At 61.7% G+C, this 15,875-nt stretch overlaps 2 protein-coding genes across 8 annotated transcripts; one reads left to right on the top strand and one right to left on the bottom strand.

The window, feature by feature from the left end:
* Positions 1 to 582: 582 nt before the first annotated feature.
* On the top strand, positions 583 to 15,348 carry ZNF219 (zinc finger protein 219). 7 transcript variants are annotated; one of them, XM_072724328.1, is made up of 6 exons: positions 6,827 to 7,200; positions 9,371 to 9,435; positions 12,019 to 12,110; positions 12,371 to 13,799; positions 14,039 to 14,170; positions 14,316 to 15,348. In XM_072724328.1, exons 3-6 carry the CDS (start codon positions 12,105 to 12,107, stop codon positions 14,897 to 14,899), a joined length of 2,151 nt encoding a protein of 716 aa, XP_072580429.1. In that variant the 5' UTR covers positions 6,827 to 7,200; positions 9,371 to 9,435; positions 12,019 to 12,104; the 3' UTR covers positions 14,900 to 15,348. The 7 variants fall into 7 exon arrangements, with proteins under 7 accessions (XP_072580430.1, XP_072580428.1, XP_072580429.1 ...); XM_072724329.1 differs by lacking the exons at positions 6,827 to 7,200; positions 9,371 to 9,435 and adding an exon at positions 583 to 1,534; XM_072724327.1 differs by lacking the exons at positions 6,827 to 7,200; positions 9,371 to 9,435 and adding an exon at positions 4,469 to 6,725.
* On the bottom strand, positions 2,156 to 4,467 carry TMEM253 (transmembrane protein 253). Its single transcript, XM_025992102.2, has 6 exons — positions 4,363 to 4,467; positions 3,908 to 4,018; positions 3,758 to 3,814; positions 3,344 to 3,454; positions 3,090 to 3,236; positions 2,156 to 2,712 (listed from the first exon to the last, which is right to left on the bottom strand). Exons 1-6 carry the CDS (start codon positions 4,465 to 4,467, stop codon positions 2,632 to 2,634), a joined length of 612 nt encoding a protein of 203 aa, XP_025847887.1. The 3' UTR covers positions 2,156 to 2,631.
* Positions 15,349 to 15,875: the final 527 nt, after the last annotated feature.

Here is a 15,875-nt window from a genome sequence, read left to right as displayed (position 1 = left end):
TGTCTCTCCGTAAATCTTTTTTTTTTTTTTGGAATAAAATCTTTTAAACAGAAATAAATAACTAGTCAGAATTTCTGGCTTTTCTAGGAAAACTGGAACTATGCCAACACCAGGCCCACAGGCCCACGTGGGAGTAGCTGGGTGGAGCCGAGTGGGGGTAAAATCTTGAAGCAGACCGTGGGCGCTCTAGTTCGCCACAGTTCCCACCAATTCCTGTTACATCATCCGCAATCTGTCTCACTCATTTTCACTACTCCTCATCCCTGTCGGCAATTTATTTTCAACCTCCGAAGTTGCCTTATCCTTTCGAACCATTTTCCCGTGTGTGATTCTATTTTAGCCCCGATGCTCCGGGAAGGTAGAGAGGATAAATACTAGGATTATAATCTCCGCGCACGCGAGGAGCACTTCAGAGAGGTCGACTTGCGCAAACCTACACAACAAAACCAGAATCTCAATTTCCTGACTCCCAGTCCTATTATTATTATTATTATTATTATTATTTTCAGGGCAACGTTTCTAGTGAGAATTCCATTCAGTCGTTTAGGGAACAGAACCGAAGAGGTAGGTATGGGCGGGAGCAGAGGAGAGGTCCAAGGGCTGAGCTGTTCAAGAATCACCAGGAATGATTAACTTTTTTTTTTTTTTTTTTAAAGGAAATGATTGTGCTTCCCTTCTCCCAGGCGTTTGAAACCTCGCTGTTGGGTGTGGCTGGAGGTCGAGCCCTGGCCAACACCGGGGCAGTCCTGAGGAGGCAGAAGTGTTCCAGCGCGGGAACCACGCAGGCTCACCTCACGCACGCGCGCGCGTGGGGGCTCCGCGTGGGGGCTCCAGGCCGCAGGCGCCTCAGGTAGCAGAGCGCCCTGACCGGCTCCTGCGGACGAGCGGTGGGACGCGCGACGTGGGCGTTGTCGGGGGCTCCGGCGCGCGACTCAGAATCCCCGACGTGTGTGTTCGAGCCCCACGCTGGCCACAGAGCTTGCTTAGGGGAAAACAAAACAAAGCAAAACAAAACAAAAAGACGAAAAAAGGTTTGGGGCCTGCTACAAGAGCACGGCCTGGACTAACGTGACCGACCGAGTCCTCTGCGGGGCACTGACCTGCTGCCAGCGCTAGGATGCAGCCCGGGCCTCTGAGGAGCCCGATATGAGCTGCGGCGCGTATCTGCGAGACAGGCCGCCCGGCGGGCTCCTCACCCCGTTCCTCCTCCGCCACTGTCTTCCGACTCCCGCGCCCCGTGCACGGGGGCTCCGCGGCGCCCGGCCCGGGAGGAGGGAAGGGGGTGGCCCGCTTCCGGCTCTCTCCACTCAAGAGCCTAATCCCGGGCTGTCTCCACCCATTGGTGCTCGCGCGACCTTGTCACGGGGCGCGGGCCCTCTCCCAGGTGTCCCGGCCGCGCCGCCGCGGGCGCCCTGCAATGCCGGGGCCGGGCAGCCAGGCCGCGCTCTCGCCTCAGCGCTGCGGGCGCCGCGCTCTGGGGACGGCGGCCTCCTCACGTGGGGACGATAATGCGTGCGGGGCGCTCGCCTCCGGGGTGAGTTCTCTCAGGGCTCCAGCCGCAGCCCCCGTCGAGCGCCGGTTTTGCACACGTGCAGAGGTCCCACACGGCGGGGGCTGCGTTTCCGGACCCGACGGCGGCCGGGGTCAAAGGTCGCGGGGCCGCGCGAGGCCGCGCCTGCGCAGTGTGCCTCCCGCCGCGGAGAGGAAGGGCGGCGGCGACGCGGGCTCGCGAGAGGCGGGGAAGCCGCAGCTCGGGGCGCCCTTGCCCGCCCGGCCCGCGGGCGCTGCGGAGGGAGGGACGCAGGGAGGGCGGGCCCCGGGCTCCTGACTCATCAGCCCCGAGCCCTTTCTCGCGCGCGCTCCGAGTCTCAGGATGTCGCATCCGGGCTCCGCGCGCGGGGGGAACCCGGCTCCGCGGAGGACCCGCCCCCAGCCCGCGGGCCCGAGGCGGCCGGAGGGAGGAGGGAGGGCGGCGGCGCCCCCCCGCACGCGGGGCCAGTGGTCGCGTCCGCGGAGACTCGGCTAGGCCCCGACCGGAGCGCCTCGCGTCGCGCCGCGGACACACAGCGCCCCCTTCCCTGAGGGGAGGCTCTTTATTTCCCGGCAGGCCCCGGGCGGCGCGGGGCATCCTGGGACTTGTAGTCTTCGCGAGAGGAGCGAGGAACCGGATCCAAGGGGGCAAACTAAAGCACCTAGGGACTCGATTTCCCCGGGCTTGCGGTGGGTGGGATAGCGAGAGGCGGACAGAAGAGAGGCGGGGCGGGGGGGGGGGGATGAGGCGGGCGCGACGCTGCGAGGGGAGGCGATGGGCGGGCGGGCAGGGGTGGAAGGGGGCACGGGGGTGCAGCCTGTGTGAATGACGCCCTGCAGGCGGAGAGCCTTTCGGGGCAGTGGGGGGAGGCCGGAGGACACCCTGCGGAGACCCTGCCCCGGGTGCGGCATCCCTGGCGGGGACGGCAAGAGCGGGGCCTAGGCGCACGGAACCTGAAGGCTCTGCCTGGACTTCAGGCGGGTCCAGGGGACCCCAGCAGGCCCCGCGGAGTGCAGTCGGTGTGCAGTCGGGGCAGGAGGGTCGGAGGACGCTGGGATCCCCCGGGGCAGCCGAGCCCGACCGCCGGCCTCCCGGCCAGCTCACCCGCTTGTTGCGTTTGTTGTACTAGCCACCGTGGGACCGTCCTCCGGACCGGCAACTTCCTCCAACTCAGGGAGATCCTACAAGCCAGACGGTTGGGAGGGGAGCAAACTGTAGGGGTGAGAAAGGAGGGATCCCAGAGAAACAACTTCCTCTTTTTCTTCCATTTCTTTTTCCTTGTTCCCACAGTCCTTCCAATACTTAGCTCCCTAATGCTCTCCCGCCTTTCTAGCCCCACCCATTTAGATACCCAGTTCCCTCTTCCCCACCACTACGGAGGAAACGCCTAAAACCAGAAAACCAATCCGTTGCAGGCTGCGACCCCTTCCCCCTCTCTACCCCCCACTAGCCCCATTATTCTTCCTTCAGCGCCACTGACCATGATAGCCAGTAAAAAATAAATAAAATAATCATTTGCTAGCTAACTGCTCCGTACTTTCCTCCCTGCCCTCAGTACCTCCTGCAGCTCCCGGTAGTGCAGACTCTGGCTCCTGCAGCATCCTGGCTTCCTCTGATTCAGCAGGAAGAGCGAGTATGCGGAGACCAGCACTCCCCCTAGGGTGAAGGCCTCAGTACTGAGCTCCAGCACCAGCAAGCCCGCCAGCTGCAGGTAGACAGGCTGAGGATACTACAGGGAAGCCAGCACCTGTTTGCCCCTGCCCGGTTCCCTCTTCACCTCCTCCTCCCACCTTCTCCTTCATTCACCTGTACCTGGGACAGGGCAGTTGGGGCAGGCCCCAAGGCTGTCTTCATCACCTCGACCACCACCACGATGAAGCCCAAGATCAGACTGAAGATGTTGAGTATCATCATGGCCTGCACCTGCCAGTGAGCCAGCTCAGCCCTGCCCGGCCTAGGAGACTCCTGGGAGCCCCAAGCCCCACCTGCAGCTGAGCCCCAACACAAAACTCAAAACTCGACTCCTCTTCTTCCATCTCTAAATGGGGCCATCGGGCCTCTAACTTTCTTGCGTTACCTCCTCAGTCTGTTAGGCGGGTCAGGGGCAGAGAGCTCAGGATTTGTTAACATTCAGTCACTTCCGGGCCTGAGTGGTGTGTGTGTGTGTGTGTGTGTGTGTGTGTGTGTGTGTTGGGAGAACAGTGCCGCATCCTCGTGCCCTCTCACCTTCCAGAGGCGGGGTGCTCGGCGCAGCTCAAGGGTAGCAATCCCAGTGAGGAGACCCTGAATGGTGGGGAAGGCAAGTGTTGAGCTCTGGCCTCAGGGAGGAGGGGCCTCCAGGACCGTCCTTCCACCCTCCCTTGCGATGGCTCTTACCAGTGCCCCAGGCCCAAGTGGCAGTGCCGTGGCCATGTGACAAGCAGAGTTCAGGCAGGCCACGGAGACAGCAAGTGGCACCACAGCCACTGCCAGCCACAGCTGGCTCACCTGGAGGCCGCACGCGGGGCACGTGAAGGGCATCCAGGGATCGGCAAGTGGGAGGAATGCAGGTTGGCGGAACGCAGTCAACCAAGGGCGAGTGAAGGAATGGGGTATTCTTTAGTGTTTCTGCCTCGCGTCCTAGTTACTTACCTATATGTTTTCCCCACATGATGGGATCTAATTGGAGACTAAAGGTCTTGCTTCATTATTCTACGTTTTCTCCACCCTCCTCCCACTCAGACACTAGCACAGCTTCAGGCATGTGGTGGGTGCTCCCTAAACATGGATACAACTGAATTGGGGCTACAGTTGGACATTCTAAAGCCTGAGGCGGGGCAGCCTGGCCTCACCGCCAGCGCCAAGAGGTGCCCATTGTGCCTGTGCCGTGCCCAGCGCTGTAGCTTTTCCAGATGAAGACTGGAGCTCTCCTCCCGCCGAGCAGCTCTCTCCTCCATGGCTCCCTCGCCCACTGGAGTTCAGTGCTTCCTAGGCTGGGAGAAATGCATCGTGGCGCCTATCAGCAGATAGGACGTGCGGCAACATCTCTTTCAGCTGTCCCTTTGCCTGCTTCCAAAATCTGGGGAGTTGAGGCTCAGGGCCTCAGACCTACCTGGTCTGAAGATGCTACTCCAAAGGGATGGGACCCAACAGGGCCTGGAGCTCCTGGCAGGGTCTGGTAGCTCAGAGCAGACTACAAACTTGTCCTGGCAGAGACAGGCTGTCAAGGCTGGGTGGGGTGGGGCAAAGGTCCCCATGAGGGCCTAAGGTTCCAGGGAGCGGCCATGGGCAGGCACCAGCCTCCGGTTGTTCCACAAAGCGCACAGCCCTGCCTTGCTCTGTCCCCCTTCTGCCCATCTGTGGGTCTTCTGATTGCTCACCCCATCCCCACGGACACTATCACCACGGGCCCCAGTTTTCCCCTATTTCCATCTAGTTGTTCTCCTTTTTTGCTTCCTCCTCAAATTACCTGCTGTTCCCCAGGGAAATCCCATATTACTGTCTGGATTGGTCCCCTGTCATTACTACTTGCAGTGTTTGTTGTCTCAAGACCAAGCAAGGTTAAATTCCCCTGGCTTCCTGTCTCTCACTTTCTGGACAGTTTCCCCCTCGCTTCTTCCTTTCTTGAAGGATTTACTCTGGATTGGATGCTAACTTAGTAGATGGGGATCCCTGTTTATAGCGGAGCGGGTTTTGTTTTGTTTTGTTTTGTTTTGTTTTGTTTTTTTTAGTGTTACAGTGTTCATTTGCAGCTAGATACGTTTAGAAAATAGTCCCCAAATGGTCAGTCCTGGACAGGACACTACCGCACCAATGACTATTTTTGAGAGCTAGAAGTTGCCTTGCAGTCAGGCCCACCTGGTCTAGAATCTCAGCTTTGTTGCTTTCCCAGCTGTGTGACTTTGGGTACATTATTCTACCTGTTTGCACCTCGGTTTGTTCAGACTGAGTGATAAAAAGGGGGCTAACAACATGACTGTGAGGGCTTGTTGACTCGCGGTGGGCACTTAACAGCCATCAGTGGTGCGATGAGCTCACACAGATGTGCCTGATGCTCGTATACCAGAGGCTTATTCAGAAGCTGAGTTGTGCCCGAATATATGCTCCATGGATCAAAAATAGGAAAGGTGCAGAGCCTGGGATCTGGAGCAAAACCAGACCTGTGTTCAAATCCCAGATCTCCTCGGATGACCTTGGGCAAGTTACCTAATCTCTCTGTCTCCTTATCTATCAAGGGAAGTTAACAATACGGATGCCTATACTACACTCAAGGAGTTAGTTGCTTTGCGTATTAAAAGAGAAAATGCAGTGAACTAGCTCAGCCTGGCACCTTGCACTTAAGTGCCCAACACTTGTTAGTGGCTATTATCATTATTATTATTACTGTTGGTAGAAGAAGACTGGGCCAGAAGACGCCTGGGGGTTAGTCCTGACAGGCAGGGTCCTGGGAAGCAAGTGGTGCTGGGCCAACACTCCCTGGAGCACTGCGTCCCTTCCTTTTTCCTGGGGAGTGGGAATCACACTTAAAGGGATTCTGAGAAGTTATGAGTCTACTCCCAGCTCAATCCGCATGTGCATTAATTTCCTTTGGTGGCAGTGGCCCGACCATGTGAAATGCCGGGCTTGCTCTGCGGGTCCCTGAGCTGCTAGGCCAGTGGCGAGACCCTTTGGCTTCATTTTCCGTACCTGGAAGTGCAGGCCTTATCCTCCAGGGTGTTATTGTGAGGATCCTCTCCGACTAAATGTGTGAACGGGCATTCCGTCAGTATGGATCGGGTCTGAGCTCGCCGCCTAGGAATTCGGAGCCCCGTCGGGGTTGCACTGTGCCCAGGGCCCCAACCCCAGGGCCCGGCGCCCCCAGCCCCTTGTCTCTGCTCATCCCCCTCGGTGCTAAGCACGGTGCCTGGTGCTTAGGAAGCAATCAGTAAATATTTGTCGTATTGAAGAGCCATCAGGGCGACTTAGGGAATGGAGAGGAGAACTGGAGAGGAAGGAGCCGGATCTGTTTATCAAGAACAGAAAGGACCAGGGAGTAACTTTAATAATGTTTCTTGTACGGCCGACATTAACTATCTCTATCATCGCCCCTCCTCCTCCTCCCCAAAAAGAGAGACAGAAATTGTAAGGGAGAGGCTGCGAGATAAAGCCCCAGGAAGAACTTCCCGAGTCCGTGCATGTCGGGGCAGAAGGCGCGGCCCAGCCAGCTCCGTCCCTGGTATGTCCGGGCGGGGGGCGGGGGCGGGGGGGCGGGCGGCGGGCGGCGCGGGGGCCCGGGAAGGACGGCGTGACCTTTGGGCATCCCCGCCGGCCTCCCGGGGAGCCGAGCGTGCGTCGCACCCCCGCCCCGCCGCGGCGCCCCGGCCCCCGCCCCGCGCCCGCCCCGCGCGCCTCCCGGGGTCCCCGCGCCCGCCCGCGCCCGCCCGCGCCCGCGCCCGCTCCCGCGCGGCCCCGGCCCCGCCGCGCCGCCCCCCGCATGCTAATGGCCGGGCCGCCTCCCGCCGCACACAATGCGGGCCAGGGCCGGGGGCGGGGGACCGGGGAGGGGGCGGGGGCCGGGCCGGGGGCGGGGGGGCCGGGGCCCGGCGCATCTCCCCCGGCCCCACGTAACGCTGACGCCCGCGCCGCCGGCCCGCCGCCCGCCGCCGCCGCCGCCGCCGCCGCCGCCGCCCGCCGCCGCCCGCCCGGGGCCCGTGAGTAGCCGCTCCCCCCGCGCCGGCCCCCCCCCGCCGCCCCCGCCCCCGCCCCCCCCGCGGAGGGGGGGCCGCCCGCGCGCCCGGCTCGGAGCAGGTGCAGGGGGCGGGGGCGGGGGAGGGGCGCCGGCGCGGCCCCGAGCAAACTTCGCCCGGAGCTCCCGGGGGGGCGGGGTGGGGGCGGCGGCCGCGGGCGCGGGGGGCGCTGGGGGGCCCCGGGGGCGGGGGCGGGCGGGGGCCCGGGCGGCGGGGCCGGGCCGGCGGGCGGGGGGCGCGGGCGGCTTTGTAGGGGCGCGAGGGCAGGGCGCGGGGGGCCTGGGGGTGCGTTGCGGCCGCTCCGGGAGCCGGAGCGGAGCAGCGCCCCCCGGCTCAGGTAGGGCTGCGGGGCGAGGGGGCAGGGACCCGAACTCTCCCGGAGCGGGGTGGGGGAGGGGCGAGGCTGGGGGGTGCTTCCCTCTCTGCGTCCCAAACAAAGTGTCACAAAGAGCTCGGCCGGCGGCAGCGGCGGAGGCGGCTGCAACTCCGCTTTTGTTCTCCCGGCCGGGGTAGTGAGCCCTGGCCTCCCAGCCTCCCACCGCTGCCCCCCCATCCTCCTCCTGGCTTCTCCTCCCCGGGAGGGCACTGGGGTGCTGCTGGAACAATCCCCTGTGCGGGATCACAGGTCCTGCCCTACTTGCCAGCCTGCTTCTGGGAGGGAGGTTTTTCCCAGAGGCTCTCCTGCCCTGCCCACCCCCTCCTCGCCCCCCCCCCCCCCACTAGCCCCTAATCTGAGGACTGAGGCTCATATGGGTGCTAAGACTCTGACCTTTCTAGGGTCAGCTCCAGCTAAGGGGACTTAGGGCCGGCCCCCTCGCCGCCTCCCCCCAAATCAGGGTCCTCTGGAACTTTCAGAAGAGAGGTCAAGTTGGGACATGCTTGGGGAATAAGCTTCACTATGGTGGGGGCAGGGGGCAGTAGGGCAGCAGGTGTACCTTCCTCTCCTTCCCTTGCTGTACGTTTGGAGTCCATGACTGAGGTGCCATGCCCCCAAATCAGAAAAGTGAGGATGGAGGGAAGGAGGCTTTAACCAAGAACTCCGTGTAAAAGATGGGCATGCTGTGACGTGGGGTCAATTCAGAGGAACTCCCCCAGCAGGGAGGTTCAGAGGGCCGTGGAGAGGAGACCCTAACGGGGAGCTACTTGCATGTGGTTGTGATAAAAGTGGCCTTGACTCCAGACCACCTAAGAAGCCCCCTTTCTTTCTTGCCTCCCCTTGTGCACTGTTCATCATAATTGGTAGCGGACCTCGGAGGTGTGGGGCTCTCAACAGAGGGAAGAACATCAAGTATTAGGAATGACCAGTGACAGAGGCTTAGTCACAAGTATGCCTCGGAAGTCCTGAATCCCTGCCCCTTACACTCTGCCCCTAAAAACTTTTGAATCCCTGGTTGGAGGGACAATCTTTTGAGGTCCCGCACTCAGTGGATGCTTCTCTGTACGTGTCCTTGTTTCCGAGTCTTCTTACCAACCCTCCCAGCCCTCCCTAATGCTGTAAGGTTTGATGGTCCACATCCCCTTCCCCACCAGCTTTCCCAGCACATGAAAATAATTGGCCTGTTGCTTTGGAAAGATTGCTGATCCCTAACCCCGGCCTGGTATCCTTATAGAACCCAAATAAGGGCCAGATAACCCCTGATTCCCAGTGGAGGTGGAAAGTAGGTCAGTGCTACTGTCTGGCCAAGTCTCGTGGATGGTGTTTAGGGCCTGACTATAGAAAACGCTGTGATTATTGCCCGCAGGCAGGACATGCATGTCGTGGGTTCCAAGGCGGTTCTTAGACCTAGGACCCTGTCAGTGTTCTCGCCTATTAAAACAGAACAAAACAAAACAAAACAAAACAAAACAAAACAAAACCGCACACACAAAAAAACAAAAAACCCAAACCAAACAAAACCCCTCATGGGATCTGGTGCCTGGGGCCTCCTTTGGTGTGGAGATGATTCAGGAGGTCTTGACTGGGCCTGGGAAGGTGTCTAAGTGGGTTTTGTTGATTTGAGGCTTACCCTCCTCCCGGGAAACTCTCCCTGCTTGGGAATTCAGCTTCAATTTAGGCCTCCTTGTATATCACTTTTTTTTTCCATCCTGGCAAATGCTATGTGCAAAGCAGGTCTTTTGTTTTTGTTTTGTTTAGGGAGAGGAAGCTTTGCCCTGTTCCTACTCTACTTGCTCCCTATATGCAGTCCAGCCTCCTATGAGGTATTTTGTTTGCTGTCCTACGGGCAGTTTCAGGGGCCCTAGAATCTTCTCAAATCAGAGTATGTGCCCATAGGTTAGTCAGCTATGACCATGCAGTATTCCCAGCCTCCCCCCCCTCCTCCCCCACCATCTGCTTCCTCTGAATATACCAGATTGGCTGTACACCAGGATGTTCCGGGAATCCCCAGGAGAGCAACAGAATGTGATGGACCCAAATACGATGCCTCAGTAACTCATTCCAGGATGTACAAACTGTAACTGTCAGGACACTCCTTAGAGCTAATTAAAATTCTTCTAGTTACATCTATTTTTTCTATTACATTTATCTATTTTCAGTGACACCCAAAAGGCCAAAATAATCCCTCTGGTACCACTGGTTTCTCCCCCACCGGCCCCCACCAATGGTTCCCAGATAGGAATTCTTAAAAAACCTCTAGCTTTTCTCCGAGCTTTATCTGTGGCGCTAAAATGGCAAATGTGGCCCCTCTAGCTCCTGCTCGCCCTTTCTATGGTACCGAGGTTGCCACAGTGGCTCCTGTGGTAGCCCACTGCACTCTCCATGGTACTGAAGGGATGACCATTGGTTTTTAACATCTCTCTGGGGTCCAGAAGAGTCCCTTGACTCAGAACCACAAATTTTCAAGCAGGAAGGGACCATCCATATAAATTAGTCCAACCTCCTTATTTTACAGATGAGTAAACTTGGAGGTCAAGTGATTTACTGAAGGTTGCAGGGCTATTAATAGTCAGACTGGCCCCACAATAGCCTCCTACTCCTCGGTCCCACTCTTTAATTCACCTTTGATGACACTACCCACGGAGCCTAGCTGGGCTCTTGGTCTCAGGGAAGGGGTTTATTCGGAAGATCCAGAAGATGACGGTGGATGCCCTAATTCGGAGCTACAGATGTACAAATATTAAACGTGGTGGTGGAGGTGGTTTACTGACCCTTGAATGAGGACACTTTCTCAATCAGCCTCCCGTTAATAAAATTCCCTTAACCCAGATTTCACATGTAACAGGTACCTGGCCCTTCGTGGAATCTTATCACATTCATTAAATGTGAAAAATTAAAGAAGCCTTGGACCTCCAGAGCCTTTTCTCTTTGCTGATAAGCAGGGCTGACTCCTGGCCCAGTTCTCTTCTGTTAAAGATCCTTAAGCAAAGTAATGCTTGAGTCCTTTTCTTTCTCAGTAACCCATTTCAGTTTCACAATGCCTATTGTAAGGAAGTTCTTTATATCTCAAATATTCTTTCTATCTCAGGCAAAAAAAAAAAAAAAAAAAAAAATAGGTTAGGCCCACAATCATCCAGGCTCAACCAGATCCCGTTCTGTGTGTAAGCAGGAAGGTAGGCTGGCGGACTTCTGCATCCTCTCCAGGCCTCTTTCCATGAATGTTAATTCTGGGGTTGCTTCTAAGTCCTAATGCTTACCTCTGCAGCTTAGAATCAGGAGAGCCCCCACCCCCCACCCCCCAATCTTCTCAATGCTCTTCTCCTTCCTCAGAACTGGAGCTCTGCACATCCCAGGCCCAGGGAATTTCAGCCTGGAGAATTTTAACCCTTTCCTGCTCAGAGCGTGTGCTGAGCCCCTATCTGTGCAGATGGCCCGGCCCCGCCCCCCGTCCCTCACTCCAGCCTCTTGAGCTCAGAGCCAGTGTAATCCTCCTCTTGTGTGAGGGAGCCTCTCCCCTGCAGAGAGGAGGAAAGCCTGCCTCGGAACAGCCCTGGACAAAGGGGCTGAGATGCCCCATCAAACTGCAGGCTGCAAGGTTTGAAACACGGGGATGAATCCTATCTGGTATTTGCAGTTTTTAACCCCTTCCCCAGGCCAGCAGCGCCCCTTAACTTCCACTCCTCCCCCAACTCTCTCTTCATTCCCTCTCCCTCTGGCGCTCTCCCCCTTCATGCCCCTCCCCCTCTGTCTGTCTCCAGACTCTGCTGCTGGGAGGTGTTTCTCTCCCATGCATGAATGAGTCTCTGTAATGAATGGAAATGAATGGATCAGGAATCCAGGCGGAGGGAGGGAGGACGAGGGGGAAAAGACAGAAAGACAGGATAAGGGCAGAAGGAAGGACTGTGGAGTGTGGGAGGATGTTTGGCTGGCTGGTCAGTTAGGGGTCTGAGAGCAACTGGTCTCACTTGGATAACTGGGGAGCACGGCAGGCCCACCCCCATTTGCTCATCAAGCTACATAGCCTAACTTGAATGAGAGAGGGGCATCCTGTGACGGTTTCTACCACCAGGGGGTGGTGGTGGTAATGATGATGGTGATGATGGTGATGGTGGTGGTGACATGGTGATGGTGGTGGTGACGACGGTTGGTGATGGTAGTGGTGGTTTTGGACAAGGCGCTTAAAATGAATAATTTGGGGCAAGACATCTGGGTTATCAGGGAGCCTGTGGCCTGGGGAAACGAGGGAGCACACCTTTTGAAGGCAGCAGTCCCCTCCTGCCGCAAGGAAGGGGAACGGAGGAATAGGCTGCAGGAGTATGGGGTGCTAGGAGTGTGGGGGTGGGGGTGCCTCTTTCCACTGCTGGAAACCAAGGCTCATCTTTACCTCCAAATCTGTGTCTCTCTAGTTCTTCAGCACCTGTTGCCTTCACTAGCAGCTTTTCCTCCTCCTCTTCCCTGCACTCCCCAGAACCAAAGAATGTGAAGGGGGTCCATGGAGGTGAGTGAAGCAGCTGTGGCCTGAACCTGCAAGTACTTACAACTGTACCCCTTCCCTCCCTCCCTCCCTCCCTCTCTCAGAAGTTCTGTCTGTGGTCCCGATAGCTCCACTCGCATCCACATCCCACTCCCCCCCCACCCCCGAGGGGAGTGGGAAGGGCGCGCGGTGTCCCGGATTCGGGCCCTCGGGGGCCCTCAGGGGCCACCGGCCGCCCGCGCCCTTGCCTTCCGCAGCCCCTGTCCTCGCATCTGTCTCCGCAGGCCTCACGTCCCCGCGCCCCGGGCGGCCACTTAGCGCCCTCGCCCCCGGCCTTCGACGGCGAACTGGATCTGCAGCGCTACTCCAACGGGCCGGGCGTGAGCGCCGGGTCTCCAGGGATGGGGGCCGTGGGCTGGTCGGAGAGTCGCGCGGGCGAAAGGCGCTTCCCGTGCCCGGTGTGTGGGAAGCGCTTCCGCTTCAACTCCATCCTGGCCCTGCACCTGCGGGCGCACCCGGGCGCCCAGGCCTTCCAGTGCCCGCACTGCGGCCACCGCGCCGCGCAGCGCGCCCTCCTGCGCTCGCACCTGCGCACGCACCAGCCCGAACGCCCGCGTAGCCCCGCCGCGCGCCTGCTGCTGGAGCTGGAGGAGCGCGCGCTGCTGCGCGAGGCCCGGCTGGGGAGGGCCCGGAGCGCGGGCGGCGTGCAGCCCGCCCCCCCCGCCGCCGAGGGCCCGGCGCGGCCCCAGGCCCCCGCGTCGTCCGCCTTCCGGTGCCCCTTCTGCAAAGGCAAGTTTCGCACCGCGGCGGAGCGCGAACGCCACCTGCACATCCTGCACCGGCCCTGGAAGTGCGGCCTGTGCAGTTTCGGCGCCAGCCAGGAGGAGGAGCTGCTGCACCACAGCCTGACGGCCCACGGCGCCCCCGAGCGCCCCCTGGCGGCCGCCCCCGCGGCGCCCCCGCCGCCGCCGCGGCCGCCGCCCGAGCCCAGACCGGCGCCCGCGTCCGCGTCGGAGCCGGAGCCCGAGCGCGACGCCCCCGCCGCCGCCGCCGCCGCCGCCGAGGAGCCCCCCGCGCCCCCGGAGTTCCGCTGCCAAGTGTGCGGCCAGAGCTTCACGCAGTCCTGGTTCCTAAAGGGCCACATGCGCAAGCACAAGGCCTCCTTCGACCACGCGTGCCCCGTGTGCGGCCGCTGCTTCAAGGAGCCCTGGTTCCTCAAGAACCACATGAAGGTGCACGCCAGCAAGCTGGGCCCGCTGCGCGCCGCGGGGTCCGCCTCCGCGGCGGCGCGCGCCCCGCAGCCCCCCGACCTCGGCCTGCTGGCCTACGAGCCGCTCGGCCCCGCGCTGCTGCTGGCGCCCGCGCCCGCCGCGCCCCCCGCGCCCCCCGCGCCCGAGCGCCGGGAGCCGCCCAGCCTGCTGGGCTACCTGAGCCTGCGGGCGGGGGAGGCCCGGCCCAACGGGGACGGCGCGGAGCCCGGGGCTGGCCGCGGCTTTGCCGGCTTCCGCCCGGCGCCCGCCGCCCTCCCGGCCCGGGCTCGCCGACCCCGCGCCGAGGAGCCGGACGACGAGGAGGAGGTGGTGGAGGCGGAGGACGAGGCCTGGGCCCACGGCAGGCCGGGGGGGCCGCTGGCTCCGCTGCACGCGCGCCCCGCCGAGGGCCCCGGGCTCGCCGCACCTGCCGCGGGGGCGCAGGCCAGGCCCGCCGCGCAGGGTACGTAGGGGCCCACGGAGGCCCCATCGCGCCCCGCTCCTGCCCCCTCCTTTGTAAGAAAGGGCCTGCCTCTTAATTCTTGTTTAAAAAAGAAAAAAACCCAAACCACCTCTGGAGGCCACTTTTGGAGGGCACAGCACCAGACCCGCCACCCCCAGGCTCCCTCCACCCCGCTGTCTCCATCCCCAGGGGGCGGGCGGCCAAGCCCTTTCTGACACGCCCTTACCTGTGTGTTGCAGAAGAGAACGGGCTGTTAGCTGGAGGGACTCGGCCCGAAGGCGGCCGCGGAGCCACGGGGAAGGACTGCCCCTTCTGTGGAAAGTCTTTCCGCTCAGCGCATCACCTTAAGGTGCACCTGCGAGTGCACACAGGTGAGGGGGGCAGCCTCCGGGCTGCGGGGGGCCGAGGGGGATGGGGTGGGCCGCGGATTCCTCTGGCCCAGAGGGGCCCCGCGCAGGCAGCAGAGTGCAGGGCCTTGCTGGCGCCCCGCGTGACCCCTGGCGCCCCTTCCTGCAGGCGAGCGCCCCTACAAGTGTCCGCACTGCGACTACGCGGGCACCCAGTCCGGCTCGCTCAAGTACCACCTGCAGCGCCACCACCGGGAGCAGCGCAGCGGGGCTGGGCCCGGGCCCCCCCCGGAGCCGCCGCCCCCTTCCCCGCGGGGCTCGGCACAGCCGTCGGGGGCCAAGCCCGCCCCGCAGCCGGCCGCCTGGGCGGAGGGCGCCACGCACCCCCGGCCTCCCCCGAGCGCGGCGGCGCCCGGGTCCCGTCGGAAGCCCGCCAGTCCCGGGAGGACCCTGCGCAACGGGCGAGGCGGTGAGGCTGAACCCCTGGACCTGTCCCTGCGGGCGGGGCCGGGGGGCGAGGCCGGGCCGGGGGGCGCCCTCCACCGGTGCCTCTTCTGCCCTTTCGCCACCGGAGCCCCGGAGCTCATGGCCTTGCACCTGCAAGTGCACCACAGCCGCCGGGCTCGGGGCCGCCGGCCGCCCCCGGCGGATGCGTCCCCGCCCTACGCCCCCGCACAGTCCGCAGAGACCCCCCCCAGTCCTCTGCAGGAGGGGGAGGAGGGCCCCGGGCTGCCGGGGGCCCAGGAGCGGTAGGGAGCCCGCCTAGGGGCGGTTAGTGTAGTGAGCTCCCCCGCGGGGGCGGGGGGCCTAGAGGTAGTGGGTAGAGCAGCCAGCGGGGGGCAGCGTGGGGCCCGCAGCCGCGCCCCCGCGGAGCAGAGGTGAGGGGTGGAGGGCGTAGGAGGGTGGGCGGGCGGCACCCACCCAGCCCAGGGGAGAGTCACAGTGCCTTAGCAGTGGCAGGGGGAGGAGCGGAGGACGGGGTCCGGGCTGCCCAGGCCGGGCCCCCGGGGAGGAGGCGCTCTGCCGGTCTTCGCTGGTCCATAGGCGACAGAGTTTATTTTTGTACAATGGGTGGGGGTGGGGGGCACTGTACCCTTCTAGCCCCTTCAGGGGCCCCTGTAGACGTCGCTATTTTTGGTACGATTCCTGTCATCCCTGTCGCAGAGTTGTGTCCCCAATAAACAGGTGTCTTGAGGCACAGGGCTCTGCGTCTGTTTGCTTATGTCCCGTGCTCTTCCAGCCGTTCTGTCCAGAAATACTTCTTCCGGCACTTAGTGACCCCCCCACCCTCCGAGAGATTCGTGCCAAGCAAGACCTCTTGGGCTTTCCCCCACCCTGGCTGTGGCTTCTGCAGCTCTGGGGTGGGGGGCCCAGGAATCAGCGGTTAGCAAGGAGCCCTGGGGCCTGATTCTTCTGTACGGTGGGCTGAGCGGCTGAGGGTGAGGGTGGCTGGACTGTGCTGGATCCTGGCTTGACCCGACCGCCTCAGCCTCAATGAGCGGGCCTAGCGGGTCGGGAAGAAGCTCGCAGGATGCTTTGAGCCTCTGAGAGCCACCGCAGAGGAGCCACATGCGCCCACACCCGGGCCCAGTGTGGGGCCGCTAAGGGGTACTCGGTGGCTTGAAGCCCCGGTTATGTTTCTTGTGTTCTAGTTAATGGTTGGATGGGGGGGGAGGTCCTCAAGGTGGTAAGATAACCTCAACCCAGAGCTGTGCTCTAGCTCTTCCGA

The sequence above is a fragment of the Vulpes vulpes genome, chromosome 10 (assembly GCF_048418805.1).
Source record: "Vulpes vulpes isolate BD-2025 chromosome 10, VulVul3, whole genome shotgun sequence".
NCBI lineage: Eukaryota > Metazoa > Chordata > Mammalia > Carnivora > Canidae > Vulpes > Vulpes vulpes.
The sequence above is the reverse complement of the archived record's forward strand: the minus strand, read 5'-3'. Positions and strand labels throughout refer to the sequence as shown.

What these genes read in the sequence shown, in the direction of transcription:
- TMEM253 (XM_025992102.2), bottom strand. Translation starts at nt 4,467, where the DNA reads ATGGAGGAGAGAGCTGCTCGGCGGGAGGAGAGCTCCAGTCTTCATCTG. An exon ending in GAGCACCCCGCCTCTGGAAG is followed by an intron (nt 3,455 to 3,757) that starts GTGAGAGGGCAC and finishes GCTCACTGGCAG; the next exon opens with GTGCAGGCCATGATGATACT. An exon ending in ACTACCGGGAGCTGCAGGAG is followed by an intron (nt 2,713 to 3,089) that starts GTACTGAGGGCA and finishes TCTGGCTTGTAG; the next exon opens with GATCTCCCTGAGTTGGAGGA.
- ZNF219 (XM_072724329.1), top strand. An exon ending in GGCCAGGCCCGCCGCGCAGG is followed by an intron (nt 13,800 to 14,038) that starts GTACGTAGGGGC and finishes TGTGTGTTGCAG; the next exon opens with AAGAGAACGGGCTGTTAGCT. An exon ending in GCACCTGCGAGTGCACACAG is followed by an intron (nt 14,171 to 14,315) that starts GTGAGGGGGGCA and finishes CCCTTCCTGCAG; the next exon opens with GCGAGCGCCCCTACAAGTGT.